Source organism: Camelina sativa, chromosome 7 (assembly GCF_030686135.1).
Source record: "Camelina sativa cultivar CO46 ecotype springtype chromosome 7, ASM3068613v1".
Taxonomy (NCBI): domain Eukaryota; kingdom Viridiplantae; phylum Streptophyta; class Magnoliopsida; order Brassicales; family Brassicaceae; genus Camelina; species Camelina sativa.
Window position 1 is genome coordinate 25,212,478 of NC_141886.1, and position 20,601 is coordinate 25,233,078.

At 36.6% G+C, this 20,601-nt stretch overlaps 2 protein-coding genes, 1 long non-coding RNA gene and 4 pseudogenes across 3 annotated transcripts; 4 read left to right on the forward strand and 3 right to left on the reverse strand.

Moving 5' to 3' along the window:
- Positions 1–434: 434 nt before the first annotated feature.
- LOC147941667 (uncharacterized) lies at positions 435–2,748 on the forward strand (annotated as a pseudogene).
- A 94-nt stretch (positions 2,749–2,842) lies between these two features.
- On the forward strand, positions 2,843–4,293 carry LOC109125484 (uncharacterized; annotated as a pseudogene).
- A 137-nt stretch (positions 4,294–4,430) lies between these two features.
- LOC147941668 (uncharacterized) lies at positions 4,431–7,312 on the forward strand (annotated as a pseudogene).
- A 1,034-nt stretch (positions 7,313–8,346) lies between these two features.
- LOC147941669 (uncharacterized) lies at positions 8,347–9,384 on the forward strand. Its single transcript, XR_015562897.1, has 3 exons — positions 8,347–8,471; positions 8,736–8,806; positions 8,927–9,384. It is a non-coding gene; the product is annotated as an uncharacterized LOC147941669 (long non-coding RNA).
- A 2,608-nt stretch (positions 9,385–11,992) lies between these two features.
- LOC104702128 (putative LRR receptor-like serine/threonine-protein kinase At1g74360) lies at positions 11,993–14,933 on the reverse strand. Its single transcript, XM_019227809.2, has 2 exons — positions 14,713–14,933; positions 11,993–14,389 (listed from the first exon to the last, which is right to left on the reverse strand). The coding sequence occupies exons 1-2, from the start codon at positions 14,816–14,818 to the stop codon at positions 12,138–12,140; spliced, it is 2,358 nt and encodes a 785-aa protein (XP_019083354.2). The 5' UTR covers positions 14,819–14,933; the 3' UTR covers positions 11,993–12,137.
- A 957-nt stretch (positions 14,934–15,890) lies between these two features.
- On the reverse strand, positions 15,891–16,553 carry LOC147941670 (receptor-like protein 13 pseudogene; annotated as a pseudogene).
- Positions 16,554–16,935: 382 nt separating this feature from the next.
- LOC109125486 (receptor-like protein 15) lies at positions 16,936–19,402 on the reverse strand. The gene is made up of 5 exons (XM_087459282.1): positions 19,024–19,402; positions 18,655–18,810; positions 18,397–18,471; positions 18,193–18,267; positions 16,936–18,076 (listed from the first exon to the last, which is right to left on the reverse strand). Exons 1-5 carry the CDS (start codon positions 19,400–19,402, stop codon positions 16,941–16,943), a joined length of 1,821 nt encoding a protein of 606 aa, XP_087315408.1. The 3' UTR covers positions 16,936–16,940.
- Positions 19,403–20,601: the final 1,199 nt, after the last annotated feature.

Below are 20,601 nucleotides of genomic sequence, written 5' to 3' on the forward strand. Positions count from 1 at the left end.
CTCCGCCTCTGTCTCTGTCTCAATAGCTCAGCCGATCTCAGTAGTTTCGAACCCAGCTGATCTCATCCACCTGAAAGGTATAAAGCATTCAATTAATGTATTTCAGTTCTTTGCTATGTACTCTGATTTAAATTTTGACCATTATATGTACTCTAATTTAAATTTCGACCGATTTAATTTTTGTCAGGTAATCACATCTCATCAGTCGGATCATCTGCATGTTTGCATCAGAACACAGAGGGTAGTTCTCACAATGAAACTGATTATTTGATGCATTTGTTTACGAGTTGAATGAATTGGTTGTTTGATATTTCGTTTTAATAAACTGCTGCTGAGTGTGTGAATATGTTTGTTTGATGTTTGTTTGGTATTTGTTTGGTGGTTGTGTTATTCTTATGTGTTTGTTTTGTTTTCTTTATGGGTAAGGGCATAAAATGGTTATGAAAAAGACATGGGTTCATCTTAACAGGTATGTGAAAACGTTTTGTATAGTTGAGTTTATTGGTTTAATTGATATGTTAAAGATTTTTTAAAGTTTGTAATTCGTTTTTTTCTTTTGGTTTTTTGCTTTTATTTTACTTCATTGCAGAACCGATCCTGGTTATGAGAAAGGTGCTTGGGATTTTGTGAGGTCTGTGGCTGCAGGTTTAGGAGACAATGCAATGATTATTTGCCCGTGTATTGACTGTCGCAACGTATATCGCCACTCAGCCGCTGATGTTGTTGATCATCTTGTAACAAGGGGAATGGATTGGAGTTACAAGTCGAGGGAGGACTGGTTTCATCATGGAGAAGTGAAATCAGGGACTGAGTGTAGAAATAACAAAAGCCAGTGGAACGAAGAGATCTTAGGTTTGTTCAAAGCTGCTGAGTTTATGGATGAAGAGCTGGTTAGTCAGGGTGATTTAATTGATGCTACTGATGGGGATGATAAGGTAGAAGATGAGTTCTTAGCCAAGCTAGCTGATGCAGAAACACCACTGTATCCAGGTTGCACAAACTACAGCAAACTATCTGCGATTGTTTCACTCTTTAGGTGAAAGACTCAGAGTGGTTGGTCTAACAGAAGTTTTGATAGTCTACTTGAGACTTTAAAATAGATGCTACCCAAGGATAATGTTTGCACACATCCTTGTATGAGGTGAAGAAATTCTTCAAATCTTTTGATATGGGTTATGAGAAGATACACGCTTGTGTAAATGATTGTTGTCTATTTAGAAATCAGTACGAGGAGCTCGACAGTTTTCCTAAATGCAGTTCTTCGCGATGGAAGATTAACAAGCGAACTGGTGAGGTGAAGAAAGGTATTCCACAGAAAGTACTTAGGTACTTTCCGATAATTCCACGTCTCAAGAGGATGTTCAGGTCAGAGGACACGACGAAAGACTTACGGTGGCATTTCAGTAATAAGAGCACAAATGGAAAAATGCGTCATCCGGTAGATTCTGTGACGTGGGATCAAATGAATGAAAAGTATCTGTCATTTGCTGCAGAAGAAAGGAACATTAGGCTTGGACTCTCCACAGATGGGTTTAATCCTTTCAACATGAAAAATGTTAACTATAGTGCATGGCCTGTTTTGCTAGTCAATTACAACATGCCACCTGACAAGTGTATGAAAGAGGAGAACATCATGTTGACATTGCTGATTCCTGGACCAACTCAACCTGGAAACAATATAGATGTGTATTTCAAACCTCTTATAGAGGATCTAACCCATCTGTGGGAGAAGGGAGAGGTAACGTATGATGCATTCAGTCGCACTACATTCACCTTAAGAGCAATGCTTATGTGGACCATACAGGATTTTCCGGCACATGGAAATCTAGCAGGCTGCAAAGTTAAAGGCATAATGGGTTGTCCTGTTTGCGGGAAGCACACAGATAGTTTTTGGTTGAGTAATTGTAGAAAGCACGTGTATATGTCTCACCGGAAGTCTCTGTCACCCACCCATGTTTATAGACGTAAAAAATCATGGTTTGATGGTAAAGCTGAGCATGGAAGAAAAGGTAGGATTCTGACTGGTCACAACATTTATTAAATACTCAAAAAATACAAGAATGATTTTGGGAATGTAAAAGTAAATGGAAGAAAGAGGAAGATGCAAGATCGTGATGGATCAGCCTCTGATACTGATGATGAATCCAGTGAATCAGAAGAAGAGGAAGAACAAGTAGATGAAGAGGAGCTATCCAGATGAAAAAAGCGGTCAATCTTCTTCAAGTTAGATTATTGGAAGGTATGATTTATATATTAGGTTTGTTATTCTACTATATATTCAGATTTGCTATATTTTTGAAAATAAATGTATTTAACATTCTCTTTATTATTTGTTTTTATGTTATCTAGGAAATGCCGGTTAGGCATAACTTAGACGTGATGCACGTGGAGAGAAATGTTGCTGCTAGCCTTGTCTCTACAATGCTGCATTCTGTGAAATCAAAGGATGGTGTTAATGCTCGGAAAGATATGCAACTGCTTGGTATTCGAAAGGATTTACATCCCCAAGCACGTCGAAAAAGAACCTACCTTCCTCCAGGTCCTTGGTCTCTGTCCAAAACAGAGAAGAAAGTATTTTGTAAGCGATTATCTGACTTCAGAGGACCAGATGGCTACTGCTCAAATATTTCCAGATGTGTTAAGATAGAAGATTGTACGGTTAAGGGTCTTAAATCACATGATTATCATGTGTTGATGCAACAACTTCTTCCGGTTGCAATCAGAGGTAGGCTGAAATCTTTTAGATAGAACTCTTGTATAATTAGCTGTTAATTTTTTAATTTTCAATGTTATTTATTTACAGGTTTGTTACCTAAAGGTGTTAGGATAGCTATTGGACGCTTATGCGCTTTCTTCAACAAACTGTGTCAGCGTGTTATTGACAGAGAGGCAATTTCTGTAATGGAGCATGAAGTTGTGGAAACTATCTGCATGTTTGAGAGGTTCTTTCCTCCAAGTTTCTTTGACATAATGGTGCATTTAACAGTCCACTTAGGCAGAGAAGCTCGATTATGTGGACCAGTTCATTTTTGTTGGATGTACCCATTTGAAAGGTACAATCTAATGACTTATAAAGTTATGTCATTTACAATATACTTTACGCTTACATGTTACAGGTTTTTATCTGCAGGTACATGAAAGTTCTGAAGGACTTTATAAGAAACATGGCAAGACCAGAGGGTTGTATTGCTGAGTCATATCTCGCTGAGGAGTGCATGCGGTTCTACAGTGATTTCTTGAAAAAGACAACAAATGCTGATGAGAAAATGGAAAGAAATGTTGATTATGAGAATTGCTCTATATTGGAGGGTCGTCCTATATCAGCACCTACTTCATGTACTCTTACTGAGAATGAGAAGAACATAGCACATCTTGTTGTCATTCATAATATGGCTCTGATTGATCCTTATGTAGAGTAAGTTCTTCTACATTCTCTTTTATAATATTGTTGTATTTACATTTACTCAATGTTAACATTGTTTTTCTTTTTTCAATTTTAGCATGCATCTACAACATCTACAAGATTCTAGTGAAAGATGTAGACGTGATTCGGCATTTTTGTGGAGTATACATTCTCAGAAATTTGCCTCTTGGTTAAAAGAACAGGTATGTTGACTATTTTTTGGTTTTTTTGTTGATCATCTATTATTTTACAATATAGTAAATGATACTTGACAATTTTTATAAACAGATACCTATGACTTCTAAACATGAAGATACACTTAAGTGGTTAGCATAGGGTCCTCGTCTAAGCGCAAGGTCTTACACGGGTTACATAGTCAATGGCAATCGGTTTCATACAGTCTCAGTTGATAGGCAAACTCAAAACTGTGGTGTGTTGCATGAGGCCACAACAATGTGTATAGCTAGTGCAAAAGACAATTCCCCAATAGTTGATGTTGTGTCTTAATACGGCAGAGTGGTGGATATTATACTGCTTGATTACAATGTCTTCTACATTCCTATATTCAAGTGCCAATGGGCAAATATAGGTAATGGAGTAAAGGAAGAAGAAGGATTCACACTTTTCAACCTTAACCAAAGTCAAGCTTCCTTTGCAAGAGACCCATACATACTAGCATCTCAAGCACATCAAGTTTTTTATTCAAGGGTAGATGATTCATCGAGTTAGTATGTAGCTATGAGAGGTTCTAAAAGAAGATACAGTGCAGAGGATGATGAATCTGAAGTGCAGACATTGGACCATTGCATGTGTTAGTAGACATGGATGAAGATGACCTGGTTGATGAAGCTAGGAATGCCCGAGCTGACTGTGAAGGGATTTATGTGTGAAATTATACTATATGTGACTGTTTTTTTGTATTTATGATTGTTTAAAATGTGTATTTTATGTGAATGTGATTGTTTTCTACATAAGTTTATATCTTTTTTAGTTAACAAGTGTTTTTTGTTGTTTCAGGTGAACTAAGATGGTCAATTATCAGCGAAAAAGGCGTACACAAAAAAAAAAGAAGATTGACGAGTTAACTGAGAAGCAGTTGGAAACTCAGGAATTGGTAGAGAAGCAGATTGAAACTCAGAATTTGGATAATGAAGTGGATAATGATTTACAAGATGATGACACTTCTCAAAATCAGCCGGCAGATGAACTTAATGATGAAGCAGCTATACAAGATGATGCATCTGCTATACAAGATGATGCTGCTATAGAAGATGATGTTGCTGAGCATGATGATGCTCCGAATGTTGCTAAAAATGTTGATGAACCAAAGCGTAAAAGGAAGCGAGGACCAACGAAGATGAAAAACATCGCCAAGGATCCAAATGAAAAGATTCACGTTGAGTATACTATCATGGGAGAACCTTGTGGTCCAGGATCAATACCTTTTGCATCATATTTAGGTACAATAGTACGGGAACATGTTCCTTTCACAATCCCGGATTGGAAGAAAGTAAGTGAAGATATCAAAACTGTTTTATGGAAATCTATTGAGGTATTCTTTTAATTACTGAACCATGTTGCTTCTTTTAATTATAATTGCTTTGTGTATAGTAATTATTCATTTGAATGCAGGCAAGGTTTGATCTTGACCAACCTTGGAAGAAAACTGCTGCATTTGCTCAGATGAGAGATCTATGGAGATCCGCAAAATCACGCCTTGTTACAGCGGTCAGACGAGCTGATAACATTAAAGATAGAATGGATCTGCGACCACCTAATATAACTGTTCTAGAATGGCGTAAGTTTGTCAAAGAGAAGACTAGTAAAGCATTAAGGTAATAAGTGATTCAGCTAAGACGAAAAGAAAGAAGCAGATTCCTCATTGTTGTGGCCGTAAAGGAATGGTCAGATTGAGAGAAGATTTAATCCATATAAGCTCAGACCCATCCCAGGTGACAAGAGCAAAAGTGTGGATCGAGTCACGTACTAAGAAGGATGGTACTCCTGTAAATGTTGATGCGGCTGAAAAGATTGTACTAACGCTTGAAGTCAACAGACATTTACAATCTTTTCTCAATCTGACCTGTTGACTTCAAGCGTTTGGAAGAGGATTACTACCCATGTGGCTAAGCGCTTGAAGTCAACAGGTCAGATTGAGAAAAGATTGTAAATGTCGATGCGGCTGAAAAGATTGTATGTTATGTTTATTATGCAGAGAAAGGCAGCCGAGATAGGTATTGAAGGTACTCAGGATTCAGCTACAACAAATCCAAAGGAGGATATACTTAGTCAAATTTTGGGACCTGATAATCCGGGAAGACTGCAGGCAATGGACAGAGGCATGAGCTTGACCAAACTTTCTTGTTTCCAAGTCAACAGCAGCTCTATGGCTGCAATGGAAGCAAATCAGGTTCAAATGAAGAAAAAAATTCAGGACTTAGAGCAAATTATTGAAAAACTTTATGATCAGGTTAGTATACTATATACAAATTGTTTCCTGATATAATATTTACTAAGTTATATTGTATGTTGATATGTTTCTGGAATTGCAGAGACAAAAGGGTGTTGTTGGTGAAAACTCTATACATAGGAGTGTAAATACTAGAACACTTCCTAAGTGTAATTTGGTTGATTGGACTTAAGATGATAATGTTGCAGAGGGCCGTATTGTTTCTTATGAATCTGATGAATTAGTACATGGGATACCTTTAGGGCCTAATGCAGTTAAGGTTTTAATTGAATCTGCTACCAAGCCAGAAGCTCCACTATGGAGACCTATACTTGAAATGTCTACTATTGAGGATGATTGCATGGGATGTCGATTTATGTATTGTTCCAGGTGAAGGTGGCATTGCAGAAGACATTGCACCTAAGGTTAAGTATCTTTTATTGATTGTTTTTGTATGTAGATTACACTTCCTGAAATAATCCTTCTTACTGTATTGTACCTTTGTTCCACAGAGCCCTATCACAAGTTCAAAAAACAGATGCAAACTCAAGGATTTGGGTAAGAATGATGAAGTTGTAGCTGAAGGCAGATGGCATTCTCGAGAACCGAAAGCGTTGGTAAATGGACTTCCTATTGGTCCAAATGCATTCAAAGTTTATGTGGATTCGGTTTTAAACACAAGTGCATGGCTATGGAGGCCTACAGTCGAGATGAGAACTTTGCAAGATTCTTTAAACTATTTTATATCATGGCCTGCAAATAGAGTTGTGATTGAGACAACATCGAATGAATCCCCTGTTATTGAGAAATCTACATCTAAGGGAGGAAGCATAAGATCTCATAATGAGATGTCCCCTGTAATTGCTAAATCTCCGAATCTTCCTGTATCTTCGACTAACTCAGCAAGTCCAAGTTATCAGGAGGATAAGTCTCCAGAAACCCCAAAAGCTCCTTTGAAGAAACCTTTATTCAAAACAAAACTATCTCTTACAGGGGCATCTCCTCGTCAGAAATCACAGGTACATAATTGGTTGTGGTTGTTCTTGTTCTATGGATTTATTTTTTGCTGGTTGCTGCTTTCTAAAATTATTTTTTGCTGGTTGTTCTTGAAGCATCTCGCCAACAAAGAAAATCAAAAATGCAAGTTGATGGATTTATCCGGAAAGAATCGCACTGTTGCTGAAGGACGTTGGTCGTCTAGTGATCCTGATCAACAGGTACATCACGTTAAGTTGGGGCCTAATGCTTGTCGAGTATGGGTGGATGTTGTGATTGTTAAAGATGCTGCAGTTTGGAGGCAAACTCCTGAAATCGAATATATGGAAGATGCACATAGATTTTGTCTTGCCTGGCCAGAAGATAAAATTGTAATGGTGGGTATATACTTTAATTTTACATGTGTGCAAAATATGATGACAATAACAACTACTAACTATTTTTTTTTTTTTCAGCAGGAATGAATGAGGACAAGTGATGTTTCCGAGTGGGGAACGTGTTTTGTAGTTTAAAGACATGAGTACTTTGTGTTGTTTTGTGTCATACACTGGTCTTTGTCCCTTTGTTTTTATTTTTGGATAATAAGGTTGAATCATAATTTATATGTTTCAGATATTAATTTAAATGGGACAAATTATTTAATTTTTCTTTTTAACATGTTTGAAATTTATTTAAAAATATATATAGAAAGATAATAAGCCAAATTGGTTGTTCAAAAAATAAAATAATAATAATGATAATAATAAGCCAATTATAAACAAGTTAGTTATATTATTAGCTAGGGGCAATAATTTGGATATATACAAAATTAACATCAATAGTTAAATAAACCAAATAGTTTTGAAAAAATTAAGAAAATAAGATCAACAAATATTAACAATAAATAAATATTGATGAAACAATTATGAATTATTAATATTAATTAACATTAAAAAGAAATCTTTATATCATATATATAGTAATATAAGATATAAACCTCAAACCCTATACCCTAAATCTCTTAGTTGAAAGCATTATACACCAATATATGAAACATGAAATTAACAATGTAAAAATATAATTTTATGTATATTTGAATATAATTATGAATTATTAATATTAGTTAGCATTATATATAAATATTTAAATCATATAGTAATATAAGATATAAACCCCAAACCCTATACCCTAAATCTCTTAGTTGAAAGCATTCTACACAAATTAACAATGTAAAAATATAATTTTTAATTTAAAATTTTAAATTTTAAATTAAACTAGCTTTACCATATGAAACTTTAATTTTTATTTAATTGTTACACCATATTCTAAAATTAATACAAAGAAAAATAACAAAATACTATACTAATAACATACAAATCGTGAAACAATTATTTCATTGGCTAATTGATTAAGGTGTGGATCACCAAATTATTCATATCTACCGTTAATTAGAATAAATCTAACGGTCGTTAATCAGCTCTTTTTTTATTAACTTTTTATCATCTCGATATCTACTTTTCTCCAAGAAAACCCAATACACTCTCAATCTGGAAGCTTCTTTCACCATCGCCAAACACCAAAAAAACACAGATTGAATCTAAAGAGGAACTCATATCATCTCTTTCACCATCGCCGAATCTAAAGGTTTTATTTTCTCTTTCTATTGCTTGTTTCTCGAATCTTCTGATTCTTTGTTTCAAAAAGAAATCTGGATTTTCATTTATTGTTTGATGAAGTAGATCTGAGTATTACGACATTATATTAGTTACTGCTTCAATTTGGAATTAGGTTTTTTGCAGATATTCAATAAAATCCAACACTGATAGTCATTATTATTAGATTTAAGAAATAGAAAAACAGGTTCTTGTTAATATTTTGACTGTTGAGATTGTTTATGGTGTTTTGCAGATTCTTGTTGACAGATCTATTCATTTTCAGATTTCGGATCTAGATATCACATGTTCGTCATTCAATCAAAGGTTGTACTCTTTTATATTGAATTATATTGTTTTCTTTTGATTGTTATGGTTGTTGATTAAAAATAAACATATCTAAACAATATCATATCTGGTACTGTGAAACTGTTACTTAAATGGAAGGTAAAGGACTCATATGCGGCCTCCCCGCTAAGAACGTTGTACCAACACTCAGACAACATACACAACAACAAGCAATCAACGATCAACAAACTGATGCAGATGATGAACTGAAGGAGATAACAAAGCTAGAGTTTAGAAGGTCATGTGCTCACCTAGGCTACTTAATACGCATCGAACTAGAGGAAGAAGACATTGATCCACTATACAAGCAAGTTTGGAGAAACATTGTGGAGGATACACGCAACAACACTGGTAAGAAACGCCCAAAAGTAGAGAAAGGAGAGCCCTCAAACCGCAAGACTCTTTGAATAATTATGGCATGGTAACCACTCTTAGAGCGAGTTCATGTTTTTTTAGTTCATGTGATGTTTACATTTTGTTAAGTTAACTTTATGTAATATGATTGTTTTTATGAGTCATTGTCTTTCATAAATTAAAGCTAATTGCATTTTGTGCAACTCAATGTTTCAAATAACAAATTATTATGCAACTCAATATATATGCAATATAGGTTAAATATAGATCCAAATTGCAATATAAACAGAATTTTCTCAGTGTCATGATAAATATTACATAGTACAAAATAAAAGCCAAGAAATCTTATATTATAGCACGAGAAAAATGCTGGAATACATTATTAAACCGCAATTGATAAATGCTATTGTAAATGATGGTATCGCAAGGTATAGTAGCCATTAAAAACTACACAATAGCAAAAGGAAACCGCTATATAATACTTTCCCATAGCAAGTATTTTGTGCTACTATAGTGTTAAATTCGAGAACCATAATGTCAGGAAACAACATCCACCAACACATATAATGTGTTATCATTACAAGTTACACAGCACGAAATGTTTGCTATAAAAACAAACATAATAGCACAAACTAAGCGCTAGTTAATAATATAAAATAGCAGACTATTAACTATAATAGGTCAATCTACCATAGCGCGTAAAAACTGCTATGGTAGAGGGAGGGTCTACTGTAACTGCTCATTATACAGCGTTTTCAAATGCGCTACAAAAACCCTTTAGTAGCATTATCCGTGTGCGACGGAAGCTCATATTTCTTGTAGTGAGAAATTCAAAGTCAATGTGGGACTGTGAGTTTACTGCACACATCTCTCTTAAGTTTATGAGAGTTCCAAATTCTGTGGAAAACATTCAAAGTTCACCGATCGAGAAAATATACAAAATGTATATTTAGAGAATCCAAGATTCAATTAATGAAAACTCTTATACTCATGTGACATGCGTATCGTGGGTGATGACTATCTTAAACTTGGGCTTGTATGATTAGTTTCGTTTACTCGTTTAGCTTACAAGGCTCCAAGTTATGTTTTGAGACATTACATATATTCAAAGACGGACTTTACAGAGGAACCACACATACTGACATAACTTCTTCTCAAGGCTCAAAGTTTTGTTTTGTGTTTTCAGAAATCCAGTCCAAGGTTTAGTGAAGATGTCAGCTAACATTTCACTAGTTGCTTTGGAACATCCGATCCAAGTCCTATTTCTGTTCTTGACGCCTCCATGTACAATATTTACAGCGAGACTGCTATCTAAGTGTCCTCAATCGTCATGGTCATCAGCATCTGAGAATATGGGCATGTATAAGAACTAAGATCAAAGTCAATTTAAGATTCTATGACCAGGAGTTCAAACTCTTTACATCTGTCTGTAGCTTGTTCAGTTTGGGAGAGTTTATCTTTTACAAAAAAAAATTCAATACAAGGATTTAATGTTCAGTTTTCTTACATTTTTGACTCAGAACTGATCATGTGAGAAGTAATGTTTCCCATGACTATGGCGATGAACATTGTGAGTGGAATTAATCCAGCTTACAGTTTCTCAGAAACCACATCAAGTTATTCTCCACAGATAAGTGATCATGCGTGGTTTAGTTAGTGATCATGTTTCAAAGGAAATAGTTGTATACCTACAAACTCTAAGTCCTAGTTAAGAAAAAACACCTAGAAATCGTGTGACATGCGTAGCGTTAGTGATCACTTATCACTATCGTTTACATTGAATCACATGATAAGAAGACTCGCATTGCCAAACAAAGCCAAAGTCTATTGGTAGAAAATTCTCACAATCTTTTGATATGTGTATCCTTGTCATATGAAATCGCTTACTAGCTAGCAAACATATATAGGACGACATAATCATATAATGAAATAATAAAAGATGTGTAAGCTTTGAAATCTGCTGAACAGCAAAACTGTGAAACAGAGGTTTGCTTGAGCCGAAATTCAAACGCCGTCGTTTAAATGGAATCAATTCCACGAATACAGTAACTGTTGTGTTGCTGACTTGGCTTAATATAACACGGTCACGATGTTACAGCCAACACCAAACGCCACCGTTTTTTATTTTCTTTTTTACCCTCCGCCCAAAAGAAAAACCTAAATAAAAATACTCATTAAACAGCGGGTCCATCGATTGGGTCGACCCGGACCTTCGAATGAACCCGGAACCGAGATTTGATCAATAATTGGGAAATTCGTTTCTGCTCTGATTCTTTCATGCAAATTCGTGTATTTCTGTAAATTATGTATTAAACCAACACCCAAAGGAGCTCCAAGATAGTGAAATTAATGCACAAACAGAGAAATTCTTAAATACCATAATAACATCAGAAAGTGTTTTAAGTATCATGGATTAGAAACAATGAACTAAGATTTAGAATGTTAAAAGTAACCAACCATTAGGGAAAATAACCCTTCCATATCATCAAATAAGCCACTGAATTAGAACTCGTATAAGTCTAGATTTCCAACTTCTTCAAAGGGATGCAACAAAGATAGATTTAGGAGAGTAATTCTTGTGAAAAAACATCACACCATTGCACTCAACGCCCTTCGATCGGCAACAATCGCTGTCATCGAGCGCCCCTTCCCCACTCCTTGAGATCACGAATTTCTTGAGCTCCAAGAAAGCTTTCCTTTTCTTTCTCAATACAAATTTTGTTTCCATATAGCTGTCCCAACAATAACATCACCCATTTCAAGTATTTGTCCAAATACATACATTTTCTTATAGAGATTTAATTCATATTGTAGACAAACGAGACATAATAAAACCAGTAGCCATGCAAGGTAAAATTTAAAGCTGCACGTATACTTTTTACAGAGGTAAAGTGAATTTAAATCTTGCATGAAAGAGAAATATTCAAGAACTGAGCTGAAGGATTTAACAAAACATCTAGTTTTTTGAGGCGATGAAAGCATCAACAAGGCGGAGCCATGCTCGACTCCAAGGACAATCGAAGTACAGAAGTCCAAGATTGCCAATGAGTGCAGTCATATAAAATGGAAAAGTACTCCAATAGAAGACCACAATGTCAATAGAAGCTTCGTCGTCTTCGTCGTCTTTCTCTCTTCCATTATCTGGTTCCCTTGAGCTCAAAGTGTTGTTCCCTGATCGGTTGAAGAAACTAGGAAACTGCAGCAGCGGATTTCCAAGAAAGGATTCTTGATCAAAAGTTGCCAGTTGTCCCGTTGTTGGTATTGAACCAAAAATGAAAGGGTTATATGACATGTTGAACTTGCTCAGCTCATTCAAGTCATTCAAACTCATTGGAAATTTTCCTGAGAAATTGTTGTAAGACAGATCAAGATTCTGCATGCACTTGAGATATCCGATTTCTTGAGGAATCTCGCCTGAAAAATTGTTCCGGGTGAGCTTGAGGAATGAAAGAGGCAATTTTCCTATCTCTGAAGGCAGTTTCCCCTCAAACTCATTGAATCCCAAATGTAGCGTGCTTAGCTTGTTCATCTGAGAGATACTTGCAGGAATCTCACCTGAAAGCTTATTTCCACTGAGCTGAAGATAGGCTGAAATTTTAAGTGTGCGTACTGTGGAACCAGCAGTGCAGACAGGAAAAAGACCGTACCCTTTCAGAACATGGTCCCATAGGCTTCTGCAACTCTTTTCGGTAAGAATTGCGTTTACAAAGTTGAAAGGAGGGAGCTCTTCTGGAATCCACCTCCTCATCGCCAAACACTCACCGGAACCAGCAATTATCTTGTCGTTGTCTTGCCTGTTGACTTCAAGCGTTGGAAGAGGATTACTACCCATTTTGGTCAATTCAGGATGGAATCTACCAGAGAGCTGGTTGTTTGCCACGTTAAACCACAAAAGGCTCCTGCAGTTGCCAATCTCTCGAGGGATTTCTCCTGATAGAGAGTTATTTGCAAGCATTAGCCACAAAAGAGAGGTCAAATTTCCAAATGAAGCTGGTATTGAACCGGTCAGCTTGTTAAAGGAGAGATCGAGTGCTTGAAGCCCCGGCATGTTCCCATACTCCTGTGGTATGTTGCCACTGAAGTTATTATAAGCAAAGATCAAGAACTTCAAACTTTGGATCTGGGAAACTTCAGCAGGTAACTCTCCCGAGAAGTTGTTGTAGCCCAAATCTAGCCTTAAAAGATTAGGCAACTTGAGGATGTTGGAAGAACGGATGCCTCCAACATATGAGTTCGCATGCAGGACCATATACTTTACTTGAGTGAATCTCCCAAATATTTCTTGAATGTCTCCTCCAAACTTGTTTCTGCTCAAATCCAGAAATATCAAGTTGGTCAAGTTCAGGAGAGTTTCCGGAATGTCTCGAGAGAATGTATTATTCCCCAAGTACAAACCTCTGAGAGAGGATATGGAACCTATCTCAGCTGGAATGTTCCCTATGAACTTGTTTCCCCACAGATTCAATACACTTAGATTCTGGCACTTGGAAACTTGGCCTGGAAACTCCCCACCGAAAATGTTGCCAGATAAATCCAACACTTCCACGATACAGTTCCCCCTGGAAGCTGAGATATTCCCGGAGAGAAAGTTATCAGCAACTGAAAACTGGACCGTCCTCCCAAAACCAGCCCACACTTGTCCACTGAGTCCATTGGAACTGAGGTCAACATACTTGAGATTCCTACACCCGTCGAAGATGTCATCGATTCTGCCAGTAAAGTTGTTTGTCGACAGATTTGCAACAACCAAGCTGTTGCAGAACAATGGGAAGCTAGACTGGATATCACCCGCAATCCTATTCACCGACAGATCAAGAACCTCAAGATCTGATAAACCAGGTAAGCTAAGCTTTACTTCAATGATATTATGAGAAAAATTAAGATGCTTTAAGTTGTGACAACGGCTCAGGTCATCTGGAATCGACCCTTCGATCGTGTTCCTCGAAAAATCGAGATACGTGAGCTGCGTTAACGCAGAGAAGTTCCCGAATAAAGCACCTGAAATGGTGGAATCAGGTAGATTGATCCCGGTAACTCTACTTCCCGGAGGTGTACATATGATCCCAGGCCAGTTACACACATCTTGCTTCTCCCTTGTCCATTCCGTATAGACTCCTCTGTTCTGTGGGTTCCGTGATTCGAGATACGTTCTCAGGCTTAACAAGGCTTCTCTATCACTATCCAGAGAATCACCAGCCACTACTACGGCTGCCACAGAAGACAATCAAAACACAGAAAACGTAATCTTCAGAAAGCTAAGAAGTTAATAACAAAAATCATCAATGATCTCGTTGTAGTTATTTATATAATATGTGCAAACGATGTTATCATGTTATTCAAACAGAGGGAAAATTGAATCTGTTATTCACTAATACAATCTAAAAACTCAGAATTGCGATACTTGAACTTCATGACGTGAAATCACTTCAAGTAAACAATAATAATCCAGAAACTAAGGTAAACCACTCAACCAAACACTTATGATTCTCAAGGAAAATTAACAAGAAAGAAAAAAGAAGGTGAAGAATTACCAGTGATCAGAGTATAGAATAAGAAAGAAACCAAGCAAAGTGATTCAAAATCATGATTTGCCAATTTCACACGGGTTGCCAATGCCATCCTCATCATCCTCCACATATACTTCTTCTTCAAGTTTCTGTGTAAAAAGGCCAATTTAGTTCAACAAGGAAATAGCTGTACATCTACAAACTTTAGTCCCAGTAAAGAAAAACACTTAAAAATAGTGTGACATGCGTAGCGTTAGTGATCAATATCGTTTACTTTGAATCACATGAGAAGAAAATTCTCACTCGTATTGCCAAACAAAGCCAAAAGTCTTTGGTAGAAATTTCTCAGAATCTTTTGATATGTGTGTCGTTGTCATATGAAATTGCTTACTAGCAAACATATATAAGAAGACATAATATAATGAAATAATAAAGATGTAACCTTTGAAATCTGCTGAACAGCCAAACTGTGAAACAGAGGTTTGCTTGTGCCGAAATTCAAACGCTGTCGTTTTAATGAAATCAATTCCACGAATAGAGTAACTGTGTTTGCTGACTTGGCTTAATATAACACGGTCACGATGTTACCGCCAACGCCAAACGCCACCGTTTTGTATTATTTTTTTTCCCCTCCGCCCAAAAAAAACCTAATAAATTATCCACATGAAACAGCGGGTCCGGTGACCAAAAAAAAAAAAAGAAACAGCGGGTCCATCAATTGGGTCAACCCGGACCTTCGAATGAACCCGGAACAGAGATTGATCAGTCGTACACCCAACTTCTTCTACCGGGGGATGGAAACAGCGATTGGGCGTCAAAAAGGTATATTCCGGCGAGACGCAGATTGAGTAGAAGCGAATAAACGCCATTGTGGATGAAAGTGAAACAAAAAAACTGATAATGGATCATATGGTAATTACTGGGGAAAAAAACTGTATTGCGATATAGATTAAGAGAATTCATAAAAGAAGAAAGCCAACTAATGGGAAATTCGTTTCTGCTCTGATTCTTTCATGCAAATTCGTGTATTTCTGTAAATTATGTATTAAACCAACACCCAAAGGAGCTCCAAGATATGTTTACTCAAAGACAAAAGACAGTACAGAGGAACCGTAACATAAGTTATGATCTGGTTTTGTGAAACAAATTAAGAGACGACAATGATACTAGCATACTTAAGAGCATCTAGCCATAGCAGTGTTTTACCACAAGAAATTCCTAACATTGAGGACGAAAGCATCAACTAAGTAGAACCAAGCTCTGCGCCAAAGAGAATCAAAAGAGAGTGATGCGAGTATCCCAAGAAGTATTGTCACATAAGCTGCAACAAAACTCCAGTAGAAAGATTTCATGTCGATTGAGTATGCATCAGCTTCCCCTCCATTTTCTGGCTCTTGAAAGTTATTGTTGTTGCAGCTTGTGTTGGTTGGTTTTCCACAGAGAAATGGATTACCTAAGTAGCTTTGTGTATCAAAGGTATTAAACTGTCTTCCTCGTGGAATGACTCCTGATAAGTTGTTGTATGAAATATTGAAGACAGCTAAGCTGCTCAGTTCTATTATTTGTGGTGGAATAGGACCTTGTAATTTGTTGAAGGAAAGATCAAGGCTTTCCATGTTCTTCATACCTGATAAGCTTTCTGGTATCACACCTAGTAAGTTGTTGTGAGAAAGATTGAGAGCATGTAGTTTCAGAAGACCTCCAAGCTCAACTGGGATCTCACCGCTCAGCTCATTCCCTGAGAGATCTAGTCCAAAAAATAATCTGAGATTTCCACCCATGTAGGTGTCATACCGGTGTTTTGCTGCAAATTCAATTCTAGTCTTGGTGTCTACTCCATATAGCATATTAAACTGATCTAGCATAAGCAGAGATATAAAAAATATATCATCATTTTCTGAGACAGAGAAGTCCGGTTGCGGAGAGAAACCATTGAAGACATCAATAGGATTGTAATAATAGCTTAAACCATAACCATAGAATGTGTCTTTTTCTCGCAAATCAAACGATGTTTCATTAAGACATGAAGGTATGGATCCGTTCAATTTGTTGTTGGAAAGATCGAGAAGGTGGATTTTGCTTAGGCCACACAACTGGCGAGGAATACTGCCTGTTAAATAATTTCCCCGTAAAAGAAGAATACTAATGTTTTGGGTGTTGACAAACTCCGGAATATTCCCAGACAATATGTTGTTTCTCAGATCAAGTAATCGGACATTTTCTAGCAATGTCTGTGGAATAGGGCCTGATAGTTAATTGTCTTGGAGGAATAGCTCTGCCCCGAAAAGAGAACTGACGTGTGGAGGTATGTCCCCAGATAAAATGTTTGCAGAGAGGTCCAATATCATAAGTTTGGACATGTTGAACAACGAAAGAGGTATTTCACCCACCAACGAGTTGTTTGAAAGCAGTAGAACATTTAAGGATGCAAGTTCGCCAATCCAACTTGGTATAACACCGGTGAGAATGTTGTTCGAAATGTCGAGCAGTGACAAGAATCTCAAGCTCCGCAAACCTTGTCCAATATTTCCGGTAAACTGATTGTTATCCACAAACAACACATCGATACTAGTAAAGTTGATTGATTCTAGTAAAATCTCTCCACTTAATTTGTTATGTGACATCTTTAATATTACCAAGGAATAACAACCCATCAAAAAAAGTCTTGGTAGATTCCCGCGAAAACTGTTGTTAGATATATCGAGAAAGTAAAGCTTTTCCATATTACCAAGAGAAGATGGGAGATTTCCTTGAAAACTGTTATACGTAAGGTTCATGTGCCGTAAATTGGGAAGGATCCACCCAATATTTTCAGGAAATATATGATTAAATTCATTAACTGACACATCCAGAAGAAGCAGATTATGTGCAGATTCTGGTAGCTGGAAGCTCTCAAAACGATTATTCTGTAGACGCAAAACTTTGAGTTTCGTATTGTTAGCCAGCAGCCAGGAAGGAAAAGTTCCAGATATTCTATTATCAGAGAGATCAACTTGACGCAAACTCCTTTGGTGTAGGAGAAAATGAGGAACCTTCTCCAAGTTGCAAGATCTTAGTACAATAACACCTAACTGAAATTTAGGCTTCCAATACTGTTGTGACTCTAATTCAAAATAGTTGGATTTGGAAGAGAGTTTGAACACCCTAAGATCTGAGACATTTGCGATCAAGCCAAACGAGAAGAAGCCTTCTAAGTTGTTATCAAGCAGCGATAAGTATTGGAGGGATACAAGGTTACCTAGTGCAGATGGTACCGTACCAGTCAATTGGTTTGATGAGAGATCAAGAACTCGAAGTCCGCTCAAGCTTGTTAAACATAAGGGAAATTGACCTACTAGTTTGTTATTACTGAGATCAAGCTCTTGTATATTATTCAATTTGCATATCCCTGCATTGGCCAAATCCAGAAGTTTTAGTCACCTGAAATAAACGTCAACTGTCCCCCCCCCCCCCCCCCCCCCCCACAAGTTTTTATCTAAAAGTAAAATATTTGAACAAACTTGCCTTGCAATTCCATCGAGCCAGAAAATTCATTCCCACTAAGATCCAGAGCTTTCAGCCTTTGAAAGGTAGGTAACTCTGCCAAAAGTCAAAGCCACACAAATTTAAACATCAATGATCTGTAGATGAACATGAACGAATTCATAATATTCTATGTCCACCCTAGAAAACAAAGGCATGCATTTATGGACATTAGTTCTGAACTACCTTGAACTGGAATGAAGCCATCAAATTTGTTTGTACTCAAGTCCAGTAGTTCCAAGTTTGCCAAGTCTTTAAGTTCTGAAAGATAGTCCAACCCCAATAAATGGAAGAATGATGAGTTTAAGACATGTAAAAGTATAATAAAATTTAGACATGTATAATTATAACAATCATTACAAATTGAAGCGATCTAACAAATTAGATATCATGAATAATCAGGCTGTGCAAGATATCCACCTCGTTACAAATGGGAAAACACACCTTTGACGGGAAAAGTGCCATTCATGTTGTTTTGTCGAAGAAATAGAGTTGTAAGTGATGTAGCGGCATTAAGAAAGGGAAATATGCTGTTGTTGAATTTATTTCGAGACAAATCCAAAATCTCCAGGTTTATTAATTTCTTTAGGCTATTATAACCTACAGACGAGAATGACACACAGACATCGGCAAGTTAATGCAGAAACAGAGAAAACCTAATTAAGTACCATGATATCTTTAAACTTTCATGAATTAGAGCCAATAAATTAAAACTAGCCCATCTAGGTTTTCTAGAGAAGTAATCAGGAGAAATACCATAGAAGCAATGCAAGATAAGTGTGAAAGTGACCGACAAAGGAAAGCCTGGTATACCTTCCACATCATCAAACAAGCCGCTAAATCTGGATTCGGATAAGTCCAGACTTCGAACTTCTTCAAAGGGATGCAGCAAAGAAAGATTTAGGAGAGAACTCTCTTTGAGGTACAATTGGCTGATGGAAAGCTCGATTACTCGTCCAGTTATATGATTGCACTCTATATCCTGCCACCGGCAGCAATCACTCTTTGATTCATTAGTCCAAGTAATGAAAACATACTTGATGGCCCATTCTGTACTTCTTGAGATGATGTATTTTTTAAGCTCCAACAAAGCGTTCCTTTCTTTCTCAATACAGCTTTTGTATCCATGTAGCTGCCCCAACACTAACATCATCCATATCAAGTATCGGCCTAAGAACAGATTCCTCTTCATTGGATTGAGCCAAAAAAAAAAAAAAAGGGTAACAGAATTGAAGAAACTAGATCGTAAGTATGATGTCCAAATGGCTCCATGTTTATAAGCATTAGAACTGCTATTTGTCAAAGTGGAAATGGTAAAGCCAAGTTGCATAAGAATATGTATTTACAAAGTCAATGTTCAATTTGGTTTCGTCATCTCTCAAGTGTAGACTAATCTTTGAATCATCTTCCTATTGTATGCATTAGCAGCGACCATTTCTTTATCTCTCACATACTTGGGAGAGGGGGGTATATTTTAAGCCGTTTGACTAAATAAAAGAAAATAACATAACATAAAATATTATCCCCCAAGACCTTTCCATCGTACACTTTGTTACATAATTCATATTCTTCATGATCGTTTACCAATATGTAAGCTTGTTGAATTATTCAACTAATAATTAATATAATATATGCCAAACTAAATTGATCAACAACACAAGAATACGATTGGTGTGCAAGCGACCATCGTTTCCAATTTAAATGCAAATGAAAATGCAAGTGTAGACTAATCTTTGATTGATGGCAAGTGACCATTGTTTTCAATTCTCATCCAATTCTCATTTGAATCAGTAGGTTGTGCTACATAGGCACCTACATGCAAATGGACCTATAACAGGAAAAGGGGCATCATACATATTGTTTCCCTGAAGAAACAGAGTTGTAAGTGATGTAGCAGCATTAAGAAAGGGAAAGATGCTGTTGTTGATGTATTTGAAGAGAGATCCAAAATCTCCCGGTTTCTTAATCTCCTTGAGCTTTCATAACCTGCAAACGAAAATGAGCAGATTAGTTAATACAAACAGATACTACATGGCATAAACATCAGCATTTGATTAAATACAGAATAAGGTACTATAACCTCTTGATGCAGGGGGAAAACTAAGTACAATAGGAATAAAGAGTGTTAACTGTCAAGAATTAGAACAAAGAAATGAAATATAGCACATCTAGAATTCTAAATTTTCATGGCATGGAAAACTGTTTCCAAACTAAGACCAAATATAAACTAAACAATGTGAAATTTAAGCCTGGTATACCTTCAACATCATCAAACAAAACAAGCTATTGAATTGGTTGGAATATTCCCTGATAATTTCAAACTTCGAACCTCTTCAAACGAATGCAGCAAAGAAAGATTAAAAAGAGAACTCTCTTTAAAGTTGGTCTCAC

What these genes read in the sequence shown, in the direction of transcription:
- LOC104702128 (XM_019227809.2), bottom strand. Translation starts at nt 14,818, where the DNA reads ATGTGGAGGATGATGAGGATGGCATTGGCAACCCGTGTGAAATTGGCA. An exon ending in ATTCTATACTCTGATCACTG is followed by an intron (nt 14,390 to 14,712) that starts GTAATTCTTCAC and finishes CTTCTGTGGCAG; the next exon opens with CCGTAGTAGTGGCTGGTGAT.
- LOC109125486 (XM_087459282.1), bottom strand. Translation starts at nt 19,402, where the DNA reads ATGAAGAGGAATCTGTTCTTAGGCCGATACTTGATATGGATGATGTTA. An exon ending in TGGCTTCATTCCAGTTCAAG is followed by an intron (nt 18,268 to 18,396) that starts GTAGTTCAGAAC and finishes GACTTTTGGCAG; the next exon opens with AGTTACCTACCTTTCAAAGG. An exon ending in TGGCTCGATGGAATTGCAAG is followed by an intron (nt 18,077 to 18,192) that starts GCAAGTTTGTTC and finishes TGGCCAATGCAG; the next exon opens with GGATATGCAAATTGAATAAT.